General features: G+C 49.6%; 2 protein-coding genes across 39 annotated transcripts in view; both read left to right on the top strand.

Annotated features, from left to right (window-relative positions):
* Nucleotides 1-15,825, top strand: part of Mhc (myosin heavy chain) — a 43,551-nt gene extending 27,726 nt beyond the window's left edge. For 16 of the 38 annotated variants that reach the window (XM_050174268.3, XM_072289664.1, XM_050174262.3 and 13 more), the window contains exons 18-31: nt 2,784-2,904; nt 3,625-3,761; nt 4,037-4,118; nt 4,581-5,411; nt 7,752-7,808; nt 8,519-8,772; nt 9,954-10,032; nt 11,175-11,420; nt 11,940-12,136; nt 12,588-12,771; nt 12,862-13,179; nt 13,554-14,096; nt 14,599-14,943; nt 15,422-15,825. In XM_050174268.3, coding sequence (XP_050030225.1) covers nt 2,784-2,904; nt 3,625-3,761; nt 4,037-4,118; nt 4,581-5,411; nt 7,752-7,808; nt 8,519-8,772; nt 9,954-10,032; nt 11,175-11,420; nt 11,940-12,136; nt 12,588-12,771; nt 12,862-13,179; nt 13,554-14,096; nt 14,599-14,943; nt 15,422-15,703 — 3,676 coding nt within the window. In that variant the 3' untranslated portion in view covers nt 15,704-15,825. Of the gene's footprint in view, nt 1-986; nt 1,108-2,783; nt 2,905-3,624; nt 3,762-4,036; nt 4,119-4,580; nt 5,412-7,751; nt 7,809-8,518; nt 8,773-9,647; nt 9,727-9,953; nt 10,033-11,174; nt 11,421-11,939; nt 12,137-12,587; nt 12,772-12,861; nt 13,180-13,553; nt 14,097-14,598; nt 14,944-15,421 lie in introns of all 38 variants that reach the window. The other 22 variants (XM_050174261.3, XM_050174266.3, XM_050174259.3 and 19 more) reach the window with 3 other exon arrangements.
* On the top strand, nt 5,455-7,738 carry LOC129383554 (uncharacterized). Its single transcript, XM_055068174.2, has one exon. The coding sequence runs from the start codon at nt 7,053-7,055 to the stop codon at nt 7,371-7,373; it is 321 nt and encodes a 106-aa protein (XP_054924149.2). The 5' UTR covers nt 5,455-7,052; the 3' UTR covers nt 7,374-7,738.
* Nucleotides 15,826-18,042: the final 2,217 nt, after the last annotated feature.

The raw sequence follows: 18,042 nt of genomic DNA, 5'->3' as shown, positions 1-18,042 counted from the left end.
TGCTACTTTATGCATTTCTACGGTACGATTGTGAGGTTTCTGCTGAACTGCAACGATAAACGTCTTGATTCCTTATGTAAAATATACAGTTTGTACAGCGCTTCTTTCATCCGCTTTGTTTCATTTTGTGCAAGTGCGCGTCATAGAATTGAAACCATTGTAAATATTTGAGCAAGCATCGAAACAGTTTTTGCTTGCTCTCTCATTAGGCAGCAAAAATGAAATGCAAGAAAGAATGGCGCTGTCACTCAGTTCTCTAAGGCGCGTGTGCCTTTAATAAGTCGTTTACATAGCCTGTTCGTGTGATAGCGTTCTCGGCTGATTTAAAATAGAAATAATACGCATTGCGACATCGCGTATTCTATAGTGCGATGTGTAGTTCTCCCTTCGTCTCAAAACAAGCCAACTCCTTGGCCAAAAACAGTGATATTGTCAATGCCATTTTTAATAGCACTTACCGGAAGGTACTACTGAAAATTTTCATTCTCTCATTTCTAATATTACAGGCTACGGTGCTAAGAAAAAAAAAAAAAATAGGTGCATAATATATATAGCTTGTCGAACATCAAGGCAATTCGTCTTTTAATTGCAATGTGTTTATGAAGAATTGCTATACGTCATTGCATCTGTTTCTGACATAATTTGGTTCTTAGTTCATAACACAAGCGCTTGTTGGCAACCGCACTCTATACAATGTTGGCACTGCCCAGACGCGTGCATGACATTCATCGCTTACAGCATCGTACCTGTAACGGGGATATCTTTTGTTTTGTTTTGCTATGCGCATTTTTGTTTGAATATCACGGCGACTGTTTCACCGGAAGATAAATGACGCTTAAGCTTTGGTTTCAGCTAATCCTGCGCTGCAAGAGTCATAACGAGTCGATCGCGAATTGTATCCTCGCTTAGAGGCAGCCACTCGCGGTGGCAGCAGCAGTATTTCCTTGCGGTGCAATCCTCATACTGGCATTGTATTCCCCGACCAGATACACGATCTTGGCGGCGAGCGCCGTCCCCAAGGGCTTCGTTGACGCGAAAAACGTCTCCGAAAAGGTCATCGAAGCCATTCAGCTCGATGCCAACGATTTCCGCTTCGGACACAGCAAGGCATGTACCAGAGTAAAAAAAAAAAGGAAACCCTACCCCCCCCCATGGTCCTCTAATGGGCACCCTGTCGTGCAGCTCTCGGCCGTACTTAACGTCGCCGGTGAAAGATACTGAGCGACACGATCGTCAAAAGGCATAGCCATGGGAGGAATTTGTTAGCGACAGCCTGTAGCTGTGCGTGAATCGACATCCACTGTTGATCCACACGCTGCATAGTGCTACAAAGATTCGTAAATTTGTTCGAAAAACTGCGAGAGAGCTGCACAATAGAGCGCAACCTGTGTCCGAATCAGTCCCCTTATAGTCAACCCCTGCCCCCGTAGCCGAACAACACCCGACCTTCTTTTTTTTTTTTTTTGGTCCCCGTGTCCATTCCCATGTGGAAGTCTAGTCTACGGCAAGTTGCTTTTTTGTTTTCCTATGAAAGTGGTAAGTGCGCCTATTTTTGTGTATGCCCTCTCCGAGCCCCATTTCTTGCGCACGTCTCCCTGGGCGCCCGTCGAAGGCCGCACATTTTTTCCCCCTCATGCAACCCGAGGCTGTTTTCCTCTGGCAGCATGGTTCCCATCCTTTGGAGACCGTGGCACTTTTTCAAGACGCCATTTTTTGGAATGTCTACCCTTTTTGCACGGTCTTTGTCCCCACTTGCCCTCAAGCGCTAACGAGAACAGTAACTCGACTGCACCTAAAATGATGTCAAGGCATTGACAAGGCTCTTTACATTTTCCGCTCTCAACAGCGGCAGCTCTTCAAAGAGTTAGTAGCATTCATTGAGTTTAAACTTGCTCATCCACGTGAAATTTACTAACAATCGCTAAATTTTCACATTAAGTAATTTCATTATGTGGTGCCAAAGAGAAGCTGCACCCAACGAATGTTGCGTGCGCTTTTTGTCATTGTGCACTTGGACCTTTTGCGGTCCTAGATACGGCATCCTTGCCTGCGGTGAGCTTCCAGACTCCTTCATCGAGGGGAGACAAGCAACGGAGATAATTATGAAACAGACCAAAATTGACGAGCTTGAATTCCGCTATGGACAAGATAAGGTATGCTGCGCAGCGACACCTTCCTCGGCTGTCGTCTTGTTCCTGCTGCTGTCCTGTAGGCATACCCCGTGCTCTGCGGCGCACTGTTCCTCGAAACCCGCGAAGCTTAACCCACCTGCGAACGCCGTTCTGGCGCTTCTTCGCATGCCGACTAACTGTGGGTCCACAACGTGCAGCCTGACTTCAATGGTCGCCGGGCTTCGCTCCGCTCATGTAGGCGGCGCCGGGAGAGGAGCGGCTTCCTCTCTGCTCGGAATGCCACACGGGACGGTAGCAGCTGTCCCGGGACACAATTTCACGGCACGCTGTCCTCTGGTGGACGATAATTGAACCAACGAGGGCAGACATTTGCTCCCCGCTCGCGTTATTTCAAAGTTGGAAGTGTCCGAAATTTCACGACTGGCGGATATGGTCTGCCGGTCGTCAGTGGTTAAAGCGGTAGGAGTTCATAGCCAGATGAGGCGACCTTTGGCTTTACGATCACTGCTTCCGAGCATACTCGGGCACTTCACGAGAAGCAGAGGCGGCGACATGGCGGAGCTAAGCCCGCGCGCGTCCCTTTCACCCTCAGTAGTGCCCACCGATCTGAGCCCTTGCTTCGTCCTGTTACGCGCCCTTGCCCCCCTGTAGATACGCCATCCTTGCCGCTAACGTGCTCCCTAAAGGCTTCGTGGACGCACGTGCCGCCACAGAGAAGCTCATGGACGCCATCAAACTTGACGAGGGCGAGTATCGGCTCGGTTTCACCAAGGTACGTCACTTCCGTGTGCCTCCCTGTTCGACCCCGTTACCCACCCGCCCCTTCGCCCTCTCCCTTGCGCCTGTGTTCCCATTAGACGGACCTTCCCAAGCATTTTCGATTGACTTCTGTTTGATACACCATAAGGTGCATTGTTTTATTAGTTTATTAACACATGTTCTAAAGCGATCTAGTGAGGTCCATCACACAGTCGGTCTTTTGTGAGCCAGCTACAATTGGAAAATAAACAGCAGAAAAATTGCAGTTTCCAGCTTATAAAGTGCCCCGTTTATGACAAGAAATGGAAATGCCAATACTCAACCTAAATTTGAAAGGTGCTTCATATATACGAAAGATTTAGGGATGACGTTTTCCTCCGATGATTCTGTAAAACTTCCACAAACATTCTAGTTACATTGTCCCGATAACTGAGATGCTATATTTTATGACATATCAACGCCATGATTTCCAGAAACGTTGGCTCGGCACTGCAAACGGCAATTGGTAATTTCAATTCGAAATTTTAACCCACGTGGTGTGAGAAATAACCATGAAGACATATTTTGCAAAGGTTCACTCGATACGATGAGTTCCTGATTGAAAATAGACGCTTTTGTGTTGAATAATTGCTTATCTTCATCCTTCACTTGCAAGAACAAAATGCGACTACCTGACAATATATTACGTAAATTAAGAGGCAAAATCACTAAACTGTCCCCTCTCGCCGCACAGATCTTCTTCAGAGCAGGCGTCTTGGGTCGCCTTGAAGAATTGCGTGATGAGCGGCTCGGCAAAATCATCACCATGATTCAGGCCGCTGTGCGCTGGTACCTCACCAAGAAGCACTTCCAGAAGCTCAAGGAACAGAGGTAACAGTTCACTATTATTTGCTTGCTATTTGTCACGCTTGATAATTTGGTGCTATAATGGACGTAATCGCGAATATAGTGTAAACTACATTCTTGGTGTTAAACCAGTTTTTACGGACCATGAGCACGTTTGTCCAGCGTATTTCTGCATTCCCACACTTCAATGAACTTCGTCAACAAGTATTAGCCTCATTGTATGTTATTAAACTATTTGTTCTATAAATTATGGATGCCACTTGGCGACACGTTTTAAACGAAACTATTTTCGTTTGCAGAGTCGCGCTGCTGGTCATTCAGCGCAACCTTCGCAAGTTCCTCCAGCTGCGCAACTGGCTGTGGTGGAAGCTGTACAGCAAGGTATGTTTGCATTGTTCAGTATTCTAGTAAATTCTCAACGGAAAAAGAATTGGATTATGACACTTTATGGGCCAAAATTAACAATCTCATTACGATGCACGCCATAGTGGGGGGTTCCCGATCAGTTATGACCACCTGGGGTTCATAAACCTTCACCGAACTCGCGGTGCACGAGCGTTTTTGCATTCTGTCGCTTTTGGAATGCAGCCGGCCTGGCCGTGATCAAGCACAACAAAAAGGTCGTAGTGGGAACTGTACACTTGGACATTGTTGAATGCGCCTAAATTTATTTTGCACTCTCAGATTAATTGCAAGACGAGCGTTTACACCGTATAGGTTCCTCGCTTAATTACAGGAAAAATAATCTTTTACACGCGTAAATTATCATTGCTCCATCAGCCGAGGAACAGCGCGAAATGGCGAAAGCTGCATAATCAACGCATGCGCACTCATTTCGTGCAGGTCAAGCCCCTGCTCTCGGTCGCCCGCGTGGAGGATGAGCTCAAGGCGCTTGAGGAGAAGCTCAAGAAGACTCAGGAGGCGCTGGAGAAGGAGGAGAAGCTGCGCAAGGAGCTTGAGGGCCAGAACGTCAAGGTCCTGCAGGAGAAGAACGACCTCTTCCTGCAGCTTGAGGCCGAGCGCATGGGTGCCGGCGACGTCGAGGAGCGCCTCAACAAGGCTCTTACCCAGAAGGGTGACCTCGAGTCCCAGCTGCAAGACCTGAACGACAGGCTGTCCCACGAGGAAGACGCACACGCTCAGCTGTCGCAGACCAAGAAGAAGCTCGAGAACGAGATCTCTGGCCTCAAGAAGGACATCGAGGACATGGAACTGGCTCTGCAGAAAGCGGAGCAGGACAAGGCAACCAAGGACCACCAGATCCGCAACCTCAACGACGAGATTCAGCACCAGGACGAGCTCATCAACAAGCTCAACAAGGAGAAGAAGCAGCTGCAGGAAACGAACCAGAAGACCGCCGAGGACTTGCAGGCCACCGAAGACAAGGTGAACCACCTCAACAAGGTCAAGGCCAAGCTAGAGCAGACCCTGGACGAGCTGGAAGACTCGCTCGAGCGCGAGAAGAAGGCGCGTGCCGACCTCGAAAAGAACAAGCGCAAGGTTGAAGGAGATCTTAAGCTCGCTCAGGAAGCGGTTGCCGACCTCGAGAAGCACAAGAAGGAGATGGAGCAGAACCTGCAGCGCAAGGAGAAGGAGATGGCCAGCCTGGCTGCCAAGCTGGAGGATGAGCAGGCGCTGGTCGCCAAGCTGCAGAAGCAGATCAAGGAACTGCAGGTAAGGCTTGCGTGCACTTCATTGGCGTCGTCGCTTTTCTTTGGGCTTTCCCGCAGCATCAGCAACCACACTTTACTATCTAAGTGGGACAGAAAAGAAATTTTTTGAACGTACAAGTGCTTAGACTGACGTATATATGAAACGTTGGAGTTTTCTACTAGCATTGGGTATTATGGCACGATCCTTACAACGCAGTCTGGTCGACAAGAACAAAATGCAGCCAGCGCGTCGTATGTCCTTCTGGGGGATTTGTGTTGAAGAGAAACGGCTCGTCTATTTTCATTTTAAGTTATTGTAGTTTGTATTGAAAGTAACTACATATAAATGACGTCTGGAGCAAGGCACAGTTGTATGTTACATTTTGTTTCAGGCGACAGGTGGGCGTTCAGCTAACGTGCATTGTCTGAACAATCGATGTGCTTGCTGTGATGACGCGATGTTTTATGAGACAACGTATCTACCGGGCTTCAATTTTTGTTCAGCGATTGCGCTAAACGGTTGGCGTTGTATACCATTGCCCCGCACAGGCATAAGTAAATTGCCGGATTCTAATAAATTTGAAATGTAACAAAACAATTGAGGAATCCTTTAAGGTGATACATGAGCCGCTGACGTCGGAGAAAAGCAACAACGTAGGGAAGAAAGACGACACCGCTCTGACCAATGGAAGGCGCAGATGCACAAAACGCTAGCTTCCGTATAAGGGCTCAGTATCTTGTGGAATAGAAAAATTCGCGATCGGTGCTCCAACATTAAGAACTAATTCTATTCGGCCACACTGAGTAACACTGCAAAAAAAAAAAAACCAAGACCCACAACATCATTACTGCAGTGAAAGCCATTAAGCTACATAATTCCGCTTGAGCACTTTTTGGCTGGAAAAGAAACCTGAGGCGACCGAAAGCTTACGCGTCTCACTTGTCAGAATCGACGAATACTGTCTACTGCATTTAGCGTAAAGGAAAGTCGAACAGCCGGTAGCGAAGAAGCATGACAGCAGGCCGCTCAAGAATGCCAGAAATGCGCCCAAAAATATCTGTTGAAAAGAGAGAAATGGGAGTTTCTTGGAGAAAAAAAACAGAACGCTGATTAGTACGTCTAAAGAAAGCCGTCTTACCTGTCTCCACTTGAAGCGAGACAGCAAGCCGTCGGTGGCAGTTCGGGCTCGAACTCCGTCCTTGGGGACTCCCGCGGCTGAAACAGCCTGCCTTAGCCGCCTGGCAGCCAAACTGGGAGAACGCTACACGTCCACGTGACCGTAGGCCGTTGCACCGTGAGGGTCCCCCCTTCACCAGGTGAAAAAAGCAGACTTGGAAGTGACGGGCAGCAGGCCTGAAGCACCAAAAAGAAAACACGTTAAGAGGGTGAGAAAGTCTCGAAAAAAGGCGCTGCCCTGTTAGCGGTAGCTGCCGGCGGTGAGTCAGGGGAGCCTCGCGAGCGCGCGCGAACGCGTACATATTTCTGGCCATAGGTATTTTTGGTGGGTGAACGGCGCCGGGGGCGAGGGTGGCCAGCTCGGATTTCCCGAAGCCTCGGGGCTTGCCACCCTTTTAACGCGTCGGCAGCAGACTCGAGCCGTCAGTACCGACCCGAGCGAACCGTGGTGCTCCTCGCTCCTCACTCCTCGACGAACCCGGCGACATGGAAAGCTACTCGGCGCTCGAAGCAGCTCGTGCCGTCACGAACGGCCTGACCAACGGAGTAGCCAACGAAGATGGCCCCTTGGTCAACGGTGCTGCGGCTCCCGCCAGGAAGCCCAAGGGCGTGGCCACGGCCGGCGACGCGCTGCTCCAGGACTCCTTCTACCCGCTCCAGAAGGGACCCTACATCTCGCCAAACTACCGGCTCAGCGCCGAGAGCAAGCGGCTCGTACGCCAGGCCCAGGAGCCCGTGCTCGCCTCCAGCCCGGCCACTGTGCACCTCATCTATGAAGTAGGCCTCGAGACGAGCCATAGCTTCTGATACTACTGCTGCGTGTGCCTGTGCTTTGTGGCATCATCGCTTGGCTAACCACTCTGGATTTACAGGGCAGCCAAGGCCGTGCCGCGAGTTTGGCCTGCGAGGCTAGCCCGACGCCCGTGTGCTTTGTCGTGGTTTGGATGGCTCCTCATCGGCTGTGCCTAAAGCATGCTTCTGTGGTGCCGTTTGGCACCGCAGCGCTTGTTCCCGCTGTGGAACACGTGGCGAGCTTTTTCTGTTGGTTGTAGATGGGGGAATTTTCGCGGGGAGTGGCGGGGACGTCGTCGTCCCATGCGCAAGGACTACGCAAGTGTGGTTGCTTCTGCGAAGGCCGCCCCTTTCTCTGGCTTCTGTGTCACATGGTGTGGCCTTCTGTTCTAGGCCCGCATCGAGGAGCTGGAAGAGGAGCTGGAAGCTGAACGCCAGGCCCGCGCCAAGGTGAGTCGACATACTTACGTATTTTCGGGGTTTTCTGCCAGGTAAGACTTCAGGAAGGGGGTTAGATGACACGGTGAGCGAGAACTGTCAACGTGAAATAAAGTAACGGCCTAAGCAGTTTAGCCATGGTGGGCACTAATTCTTCAAGTGAAAGGCGGCCGTCAGTGCTTGTCATATTACCGATTCGCAATAGGTATGCTCTGATATATTTTCCCATCGTGCATGACACCACTATTGTGTTCACATACTTTGAATAAGTTGTGCCGGAGCGCAGTATGCGAGTACTCGTCGCTTTCTTGAGACTTAATATGTTCCATCGCTTTGAGCAGCTGAGAATTAAAGAAGTCGCTGATACAGTGATGGCTTAAGCGAAACAATAAATTAATTTGCCTGCAGAATACTACCAGCAAATTCCTAGGCATAATACAAGCAGGCAGCGATAACGCCGATAGTGCGCGTTTAGAATAGCCGTGGTTTTGGAAACCAGGCCACAGCTGGTCGCTGATAGAGAATATGCCAGCGAGAGCAGTGTTATTTTTAAATGGGCAGTGATGCCGACTATATACACGACATTCGCTGTAATATACTCATCGTTGTCGCTTTACCGTAGACATTTTTAATGCTTAATAAGGCATATTTGCCAAGAGAGAAGCTGGCGAATAGGTGATCCCGCTCATTGCATTTACTTTTTTGTTTGTTTTTCGGAATAGGCTGAGAAGCAGCGCGCCGACCTTGCTCGTGAGATCGAGGAGCTGAGCGAGCGTTTGGAGGAGTCCGGCGGTGCCACGTCGGCCCAGGTGGAGCTGAACAAGCGTCGCGAAGCCGAACTCGCCAAGCTCAGGCGCGACCTCGAGGAGTCCAACCTGCAGCATGAGCAGGCCATGTCCAACCTGCGCAAGAAGCACAACGACTCGGTCGCCGAGCTCTCTGAGCAGATCGACCAGCTCAACAAACACAAGGCCAAGTAAGCGGCCGCATTTGCTCTCGTAATAGAGATGCCCACGAGCACTTTTCAATATAGAAAATTGGGGCTTCTGTTAAAAAATTGTAGTCCACTTAAAGAGGCACGTAGTACTGTTATAGAGTACGACATTACAACGTGCGTCATATTTACCTTCTAGCTTAACCACTGTTTTACTTATTTGCCTTCTAGCTCAACCGCTGTTTTACTTATGGGAACACTGCCGTACTCTCAGCCTAACAGGGAAATCGTAGGACTTGCGTATATCTAGCACAAACGGTGTGCCTTTGATGGAGTGCCACGCAGACTGCCTTGAGTTTAAATGCTCCTCTTGTTTAGGACGAAGAACTCCCGTGGAAGGAACAACCTTTTGGAATTTTGACCTAAGTATAGGGCGCAAAGTTGTGAATCATCTATGTGCTAAAGAACTCGTCAGAATGAAACAAGATGCGTATTAGTCAATCTTCGATCTACAGCCACGCTCTGAATTCTTTGTCTCGGTCTATGCTTTTCTCTTGGGCTCAAACGGCACACTGCAAATTTTTACATTTTAAAGGGAAAGTCCTTCCTACCTGCCATTGCATTTTTTTTTTTTTTTTGCTTTTTACGTTTCTTCAAGGTACCAGCCTCAAACTCGCTTCTTGCGGGCTCGCGGTTGAACTGCGAAACGTAGTTGTCAATGGCAGCACCATTTCTTTAAGATGAATTTTTCCACATCTACCACTCCTACACATTTACCTTCACGCCAGTTTACACACCAGCATTTTGTGTGTGTCCGTGCTTTTTTTGTGCCGTAAGGCGTTTTCTTCAAGCCCAGTCCTTTCGTCAACGTTCTCGCTGGCGAGAAGCACTTCTCTAACGAAACTTTGGCTCGGCAGGGTGGAGAAAGAGAAGGCCCAGATGAAAAGCGAACTGGATGACATGCGCGCCAATGTTGACCACCTAAACCGCGATAAGGTAAAAGCACCCCGTTGGCTAGTCCGTTCAGTTGAAAGTTCCTTCCCGCTCCGAGATGGCCCACACCGAGCCCAGCCTGCATTGTCTGGTCCCGCCTGTTAGGAGTGAGAGACGAGCCCTACCCTCAGTTCCGTAGGCTTTTCCCCGAGTGTGTGAGCCCTGTCTTGAACCCCGCCATTTCTTTCCTTCCTCCCTCGTTTTCTCCCTTTCCCTGAATGTGTACATAGAGTTGAAAAGGAGCGTGCCACCCTGTCTGCCGAAGTTTCCGACCTCCAATCCCTCCTGGACCACAGCAACAAGTCACAGGTAGCCCTTCCCTTCGTGAATGCACGCGCTCTCCGATTCGCCCGCACACAGCGATCACGCGCGCCCTGGGCCTTGAGGCGTTAGCTGATAGCGGCTCTGTCCGATGCTCCGGGTGCCGTTTACCAGAAATGCCAACTGCATGTAGAGTAATCTAAATGTATTCAGGGCTAAGCCGTCTCTCGCATGCGAGGATCTCTTTCAATAGGTGCAGCCTCATATTGTATCATATAAAGTGCATTTATTTCTTTGTGGCTATCCAGAAAGTGGCTCTCACAGAGCGCAGTCAAGATTAAACATCTTCGCATGGTTCCTCCGTTCTCTAAGACTTGCGTCAAAAGAAAACTTCTAAATAAATTGATCAGCAATGCAGCAGTGACACGGCTGGTCGTACCACCTATCACATTACGAGGTTTCCGATTTCACGCGTTACTACAGAACGTTGCGAAACAAAAGCAATGAAAACAAGCTTGGCTCTTAAGAAGCTGGAACGCGGCAGCGCTGTGTGTGGGCAAATTTCGGACACTTTCGTCTTGCACCTTGTAGAAAACGCATTCTTAAAGCATCTTCGAGCCATGGCCTCCCTCACTGTTTAAGCATGATACCCTTTCGGCAAGCGCATGCTGCCCAGAATTTCGTCTTTTACTTTATTCTTGTGTCGCGACTCTGAATGCTGGTATATTCCTGTGTCGCGACTCTGAATGCTGGTATACTACAACAGCTTCCAAACATTTACTCAAGTGCATTCTTTCACGTTACCGGCTATTTGGATATCTCACAGCACTGAAAAACATAATCGGTAACATATCCCGGAATCTTACATTTTCGCTCATTTTGACACTGAGCAACTCTGCGCCATCATGGCAACTGCCACTGAACACTTCACTACTTACACTACTAAATTTATTCTGTAACACATACTCACATCGGTAGTGCTTCCACTTACCTTCCATGTGGTTCTTTCTTAAAGCGACTGTTGCAACAAGCACTAAACATTACCAATAAACACTTGAAAAATCTCACACATGTTACATGCTATTCATCCTGTAGACTTCACACTTTCTAACTTGCAACAATGCATTCTTCATGGGCCAAACACTGATCTTTGTTTTTATTTTCCCTTCCCTGTGGCCTAAAACAAAAAGGCTAACGCTGAGAAACAGGTCAAGCAGCTGGAGGTGCAGCTCGCCGACGCCCAGTTCAAGCTCGATGAAACGAACCGCACCCTCAACGACCTGGACGGTTCCAAGAAGAAGATGGGCGTTGAGAACAGCGAATTGCAACGGCAGCTTGAGGAGGCCGAGTCACAGGTGGCACAACTCAATAAGATCAAGGCTTCACTCGCCACGCAGCTCGAAGAGGCCAAGCGGCAAGCCGACGAGGAAGCTCGGGTAAGGGGCGCTGTTTCAACTGTTAGCCAGCGATGGGGTAATTCTTGTACATGCACCGAGCTGAAACATCGGTAGACCAGTTGAGTAAAATACAGCGTTTGCGTAAAGGACGCAGTCGAGGGCGCCACAGACAAGAGCTGTTTGTCAACTGTGCTTGTTCTACAAGTGATTTCCGTTTCCGCTGCTGCAGAAGTTTCGAAAGCTTAAAAGAAAAGTGATCTCGCTTTATACCATAGCAGTACGGTCATTTTAGTGACACTAAGCGCCTTCGAGATCGCCCTGCTAAAACGTACAGTAACCTGTGCAGCTTCGAGAAGTGGTCTGCATTCCGCTTAGTGCATCTTGGTATTCCCCATCACTGGTACCCTTCACGCTGCTTATGATTAACATTTCCCAAGTGGTACTAACCGTGACCACAGTCAGGATTTCCCCCAATGAAGCTTTTATGCTACTGTGCCAATCACGAGCTACAGTTTAAACACAGCAGCTAATTTCCCGACACTGTCGCCACCGCTGCAGGAGCGCGCTGCTATTCTCGGCAAGTACCGCAACCTGGAGCACGACCTGGACAACCTGCGCGAGAGCATCGAAGAGGAACAGGAAGCTAAGGCTGACTTCCAGCGCCAGCTCAGCAAGGCCAACGCCGAGGCTCAGCTCTGGCGCTCCAAGTACGAAAGCGAGGGTCTGGCACGCCTGGAGGAACTCGAGGAAGCCAAGTGAGTATTGGTACTATTTAGCTTGCCATTTCTTTGTGATGTTTCATCAATGTTCTCATGGCGTCCCCACGTTACATACTAAATCAATTTTTGTTCTGATGGCTGTATCTTTCTTCTTATGTTCTGCTTGCAACCACCATGAGCACGCCAAATAGGTAGCTGCAAGTGCCCCCTTACTGAGTGTTTACAGCTTCTCGTGCTTAACAAGCCCGCAATTGTCTTCACGAAGCTGTTCATACGTATGAACCATGCGAAGGAGACTGCCCTGACATATCTATTTGTGGCAAACGTGAATTTCACAGAGTACGTCAGATACCGACTACATTTCATAGCAACGAAACACACTGATCTTGCTTAGGGAAGTTACAAGAGCGATCTCTTACACGCTAGCCTTTAAAATAGTTTCTGTTGAGGCGTGCTCATCACAGCCGTTATCTGCCATGGTATACAGGCGCAAGCTGCATGCCAAGCTCCAGGAGGCTGAGGAGGCCATGGAGCAGCTGAACGCCAAGTGCAGCGGGCTCGAGAAGACCAAGGCACACCTGCAGGGAGAGCTGGAGGACATGTCCATCGAGGTGGACAAGGCCAACGCTCTTGCTGCCTCTCTCGAGAAGCGTCAGAAGTCATTCGACAAGGTACGGTCTCGACGATATCACCTGTTTGGAAGACAGTTAGTGGTAGCTAGGGCGCCTTCGCTCACATGTGCACTTTTCCTTCCACTGCAGGTCATCGCCGAATGGAAGGCCAAGGTGGACGACCTCGCCGCCGAGCTGGATGCATCTCAGAAGGAGTGCCGCAACTACTCCACCGAAGTGTTCAAGCTGCGCGCCGCCTACGAGGAGAGCCAGGAACACTACGAGTCTGTCAAACGCGAGAACAAGAACCTGCAGGACGAGATCAAGGACCTCATGGACCAACTTGGCGAGGGTGGCCGAAGCGTGCACGAGCTCGAGAAGTCGCGCAAGAGGCTCGAGATGGAGAAGGAAGAACTGCAGGCTGCTCTCGAGGAGGCCGAGGCCGCGCTTGAGCAGGAAGAGAACAAGGTGCGATTGATCCACCCTCTTACCGCGCGGCGCTGCAGTAGCTTGCTCAGTTCTGTTTTTCCTGCGGGATAAAGTGAATTTCAGTTGTCACAACTAATATGATGAAGGGGTTGCGCTGGTTCGCATGACCACTAAGCGCAGTGAAATCTCAGGACTTCAAACGTTCGAGACTGCTTCCGCTATGGTGGTTGTGTCAACGGGGCGCGTACATTTCTTAACACAGCAGAAGCATAGTGAATGCCCAGATTTGTGTTCTCGAAAGTCCGAACAAGGACAATGCATCAAAATAGCGACTCAATCTTCGAGCACGGCATTGTTTTCTTTTTGTAACCGGTGAACGTGTCCTGACTTGCTTCTTTATTCTTACCTTTCAGGTACTGCGGGCACAGCTCGAGCTGTCGCAGGTGCGGCAGGAGATCGACCGGCGCATCCAGGAGAAGGAGGAGGAGTTTGAGAACACGCGCAAGAACCACCAGCGGGCGCTCGACTCTATGCAGGCCAGTCTCGAGGCTGAAGCCAAGGGCAAGGCCGAGGCGCTCAGGCTCAAGAAGAAGCTGGAGAGTGACATCAACGAGCTCGAGATCGCTCTGGACCACGCCAACAAGGCCAACGCTGAAGCACAGAAGAACCTCAAGAAGTACCAGCAGAACGTCAAGGACCTGCAGACCGCCCTCGAGGAGGAGCAGCGCGCCCGGGACGAGGCCCGCGAACAGTACGCTTCGGCTGAACGCCGCTGCAATGCCCTTCACGGCGAGCTGGAGGAGAGCCGCCAGCTGCTGGAACAGTCGGACCGCGCCCGCCGCGCCGGCGAAGCCGAACTCAGCGAGATGCACGAGACGGTTAACGAACTGTCGGCGCAGACTGCTTCACTCTCTGTGGCCAAGAGGAAGCTCGAGGGAGAGATGCAGGCTCTGCAGGTAATCGCACGTTCGGACAACACGCTTTCTTTTTGCTATTGCGATCATTATGACTACATCTGCACAGCTTGTTTAAAGTATTTGACAGTGAATGCTGACACCTACTCAAGTTGTCCAATTATGAAAGACATAAGTATTCTAAGTGCCCAGTGCAACGCGCCATTTTCTCTGAAGACATATAAACGGGCTGTTTGCAGTACTAAGGCGTACATGCCTCCTCTCCGTACAACTGACAGCCGGCATCAACAATGATTATTGCTTTACTTTACGATATGCTTTACTCAATTATTAAGAATAACCGTGTCCTCACGGACCTATCATCAATTGACTATCCTTCGCCGAAACTATATGAGAAAGCAAGAAGCAAACGAAGCAAGACATTGAGGTCAAGTATATTCAAACACACTGCTACATTAGGTCAACCCGTTCATTGCACATCAGTCATCATTCACTACCCAAAGGGCATGACTGAGCTTTGTGCTTGTGTGACTACCTTCCTCAGGCCGACTTGGACGAGGTGCTGAACGAGGCCAAGCAGTCGGAGGAGAAGGCCAAGAAGGCGATGGTGGACGCTGCCCGTCTTGCCGACGAACTGCGCGCCGAGCAGGACCACGCGCTGCAGCAGGAGAAGCTGCGCAAGGCGCTTGAGCAGCAGATGAAGGAGCTCCAGGTGCGCCTGGACGAAGCCGAAGCCGCTGCGCTCAAGGGCGGCAAGAAGATCATCCAGAAGCTGGAACAGAAGGTGCGCGAGCTGGAGAACGAGCTCGAGAACGAGCAGCGCAGGCACGGAGATGCCGCCAAGAACTTCCGCAAGAGCGAGCGCCGCATCAAGGAGCTGCAATTCCAGGTACGTAAATCTACGAAAAGTAAGCACTCCTCCTCCATTCCACAGCGCTTGCCTGCACGAGAAATGGATTAGGTGCCTCTCGCATGACAATTTCTATTTCAATGATAAAGCATCTATATTAAACTGAGTAGTCCTAACTTGTCGTTTGAGAGGCGGATACACATCTTGTATTAGTAGGTGAAAACAAAGCATTTATTTTGCGACACTGACGAAAGCAAATATTGAATCTCGTATTTCGATACCTGAAATACGGCTCTAAGCGAGTAAGTTTTTATGGTTTGTCTTAGAAAGCACCCACCCTTCTTTTGCCATAAGCTGCAATAATCAAAATCAATTCGACATGAAATACAGGCTGAAGAGTTGAAACGCCTTGAGGAGTTTATCTGCAAGGGTTTCCAGACATTGAGTCATACGGACTGACATTTCTGCAAAATTAACACCTCTCTGATCGTGCCCCCCTTTTCTCCTTTCGCCACAGGCCGAAGAGGACCGCAAGAACCACGAGCGCATGCAAGACCTGGTCGACAAGCTCCAGCAGAAGATCAAGACGTACAAGCGCCAGATCGAGGAGGCAGAGGAGATCGCGGCACTCAACCTGGCCAAGTTCCGCAAGGTGCAGCAAGAACTCGAGGATGCCGAGGAGCGCGCCGACATGGCCGAGAACACACTGGCCAAGCTTCGCGCCAAGAACCGCAGCTCGGCGTCAGCCGGCCGCGCCATGTCACCCGGACTGTCCTCCGCCCCACCCCTCAGGACCTAAGCACAACGACGCCTTATCTACTTGTCTTTCTTCTGACCCCCTGCCACGACTATCACTACCACTATTACGGCTGCTCGCAAGCGGCGAGCAAACGACGGAACAATAAACGACACTTTCCAAGATTTGGCCTCGCTCTGTGCTTCCGCTTACCGCTGGGCGTCGCGCTCGCAGACGCGAAGCGGTTCTAAATACATTTGATGTATTTCAGTACATTGCACTCTTTATGAACAAGCTACAATATTCTTGTAGCATCCCTCCGGCCGCTGCGTTTATTGCATTCCACTGCGGAGATCCAGTCCGTGGTGCCTTGCTTAATCTCTGTGGCTGTGATGATCCCTTGGTCTTGGTCATATCGGTGCAAGGGGAATTGGGTGAGGTGAAACGTTTATACTCGTTCATCGTCCACAGCGCGTACTCCGATGTGGCAATAATGTGTAAACATTCTTGTATTTACTTAGGTGAAGTCTAAAAACCTAAGGTGGTAATAATTCACGGGGCCTTTAACTACGGCGCATTTGGCAGGCCTAGTTCTTGCGTTGCTGCGAACTATGAATGAATCAATGCACCGCTGGGTGCATCGTGTCCACTTTGTCATCGTCGTCGTCTGCCCGCTCAACTATGTAAAAAAAATAGCGGTAGTATTTGCTTGCTGTTCTAAGTATGAAGCTTGCCAAACTAACCGGGACATGGGTTTGTGCTAATCGTTCGAACTCCACTAGAAAAGCTAAGCCTGTCCACCCGATATCGAATTCCGCCTGCGGTGCCCGAAATTAACTCGCTCTGTACGCACGCGAGAGGTTACTGAACTTTGTCTACACTGTTTCCACATCCTAGCTAATGTAAATGCAAATAATGTTCACATTTCCGCCGCCCCTGAATTATGTGTTACTGATGATGTGTGGCATCATTCGTTGGCAACAGAAAGAAATTGCGCCCACGCAATCACAACATAACTTGTATGTCTTACAGCTCATTGAAACTCATACTAATGAGACGCAGTCAAGTTCCCTGGGGCTCGTACTCGCTACAACTTACTGCCCAGCTAACTTTCCTGCGCTCAGAATTGCTGAAGTAAGATTGAGACCAGCAGGTACAGACATGTTCACTTGGCTTCATAAGGACTCGACTTTTATCGTGGGCTCTAAAGCAATCACAATCACGAGTGAATTTGACTTTAACCCAAAATTATATGAAATTTGATTTGCTGGGGCTGATTCTGACAATTTTAGCCAAACGCATGCCCGTTTCCCCTAAAATTGTCTCACTAAAACTTAAGACCCATACATGTCTATGTGGACTCGCCTTGACGCAAGCCCGCGTCTACTCGAATGCACTTTGACTCACTCCCACTCGAACTCAAACTCAGCTGAACACACTGAGACTCACTCTAACAGACCGATGGGTGCCTCTGCATCCGAGATAGTCGACTCATGCGCGAGTTTGGCGTAATGCAAAAAAAAGTGTGGCATAAAGCTAGCATGTCTACAGTTCTCCATCACTGTTTCCAATGCCGCTTATGATGTTCTTCTTGCCTGTATCACCCGTTGCGAGCCATTGGCTTCTTTTTTTGCTGTCCTTGCTTGTCATGTGTTCATAGTACATAACTTCGGTAGCCACGAGATTTTCGTTGTTTCTGGATATCCATAAAATGTGGCATGCGCGCACTACTGTGATACGGCGTTAAAGTTGCATTTAATTCGCGTAGAAATTGTACCGTACGTCATAAAAGCTGATCCACAGACCACCAACGTCCTACATGTGTCGGGAAACGGGACATTCGAATGTCCCTAAGAGGAGGGCAAATAATGATTCGTCTTAATCAAGAAATTAGCGCTTCAAGTCAGGTATGTGTTGCGGAGTGGAAATTTGGGAAACCATTTGTTTTTGCACACCGAGTAGTGTACGCTTGTACACTACTCAGTGTGGGTACATTGTTCCGGTACGCACACCGAGTCATCGGAACAACTGCAGGGAAAGCACAGGTGTATATATATTTGGCGATTATTTGTACTTTATGTGCAGTCCTGTGGTTAGCAGATGCACAATAAACGAACGACCTCGAAATCGCATGTGAGAGCCAAGCAAAGCTGTCCCTTTAGGACGGCTACCTGTTTGACCTGTAAAGGGCAGGCGGGGTGCCGACATGTTGAATGATGACAAAGTTCTAGTTCCATTCTTATACCGTAAAACTGCAGAGGCCTAGAGAAAATGCTCCTTCTGCGGCAAAAAGCTCTTTACATTTAGGGGCGCGGCAAAAAAAAAAAAAAAGACCTGGTCAAAATTATTCCTCTACGACGTTCCCCACAACCCCCTGCAGTTCCCGGACGATAGAACCCGCC

The sequence above is a fragment of the Dermacentor andersoni genome, chromosome 8 (genome assembly GCF_023375885.2).
Source record: "Dermacentor andersoni chromosome 8, qqDerAnde1_hic_scaffold, whole genome shotgun sequence".
In the NCBI taxonomy this organism is placed as follows: Eukaryota; Metazoa; Arthropoda; class Arachnida; order Ixodida; family Ixodidae; genus Dermacentor; species Dermacentor andersoni.
The sequence above is the reverse complement of the archived record's forward strand: the minus strand, read 5'-3'. Positions and strand labels throughout refer to the sequence as shown.

Coding starts and splice junctions, on each gene's coding strand:
- LOC129383554 (XM_055068174.2), top strand. CDS start 7,053: ATGGAAAGCTACTCGGCGCTCGAAGCAGCTCGTGCCGTCACGAACGGC.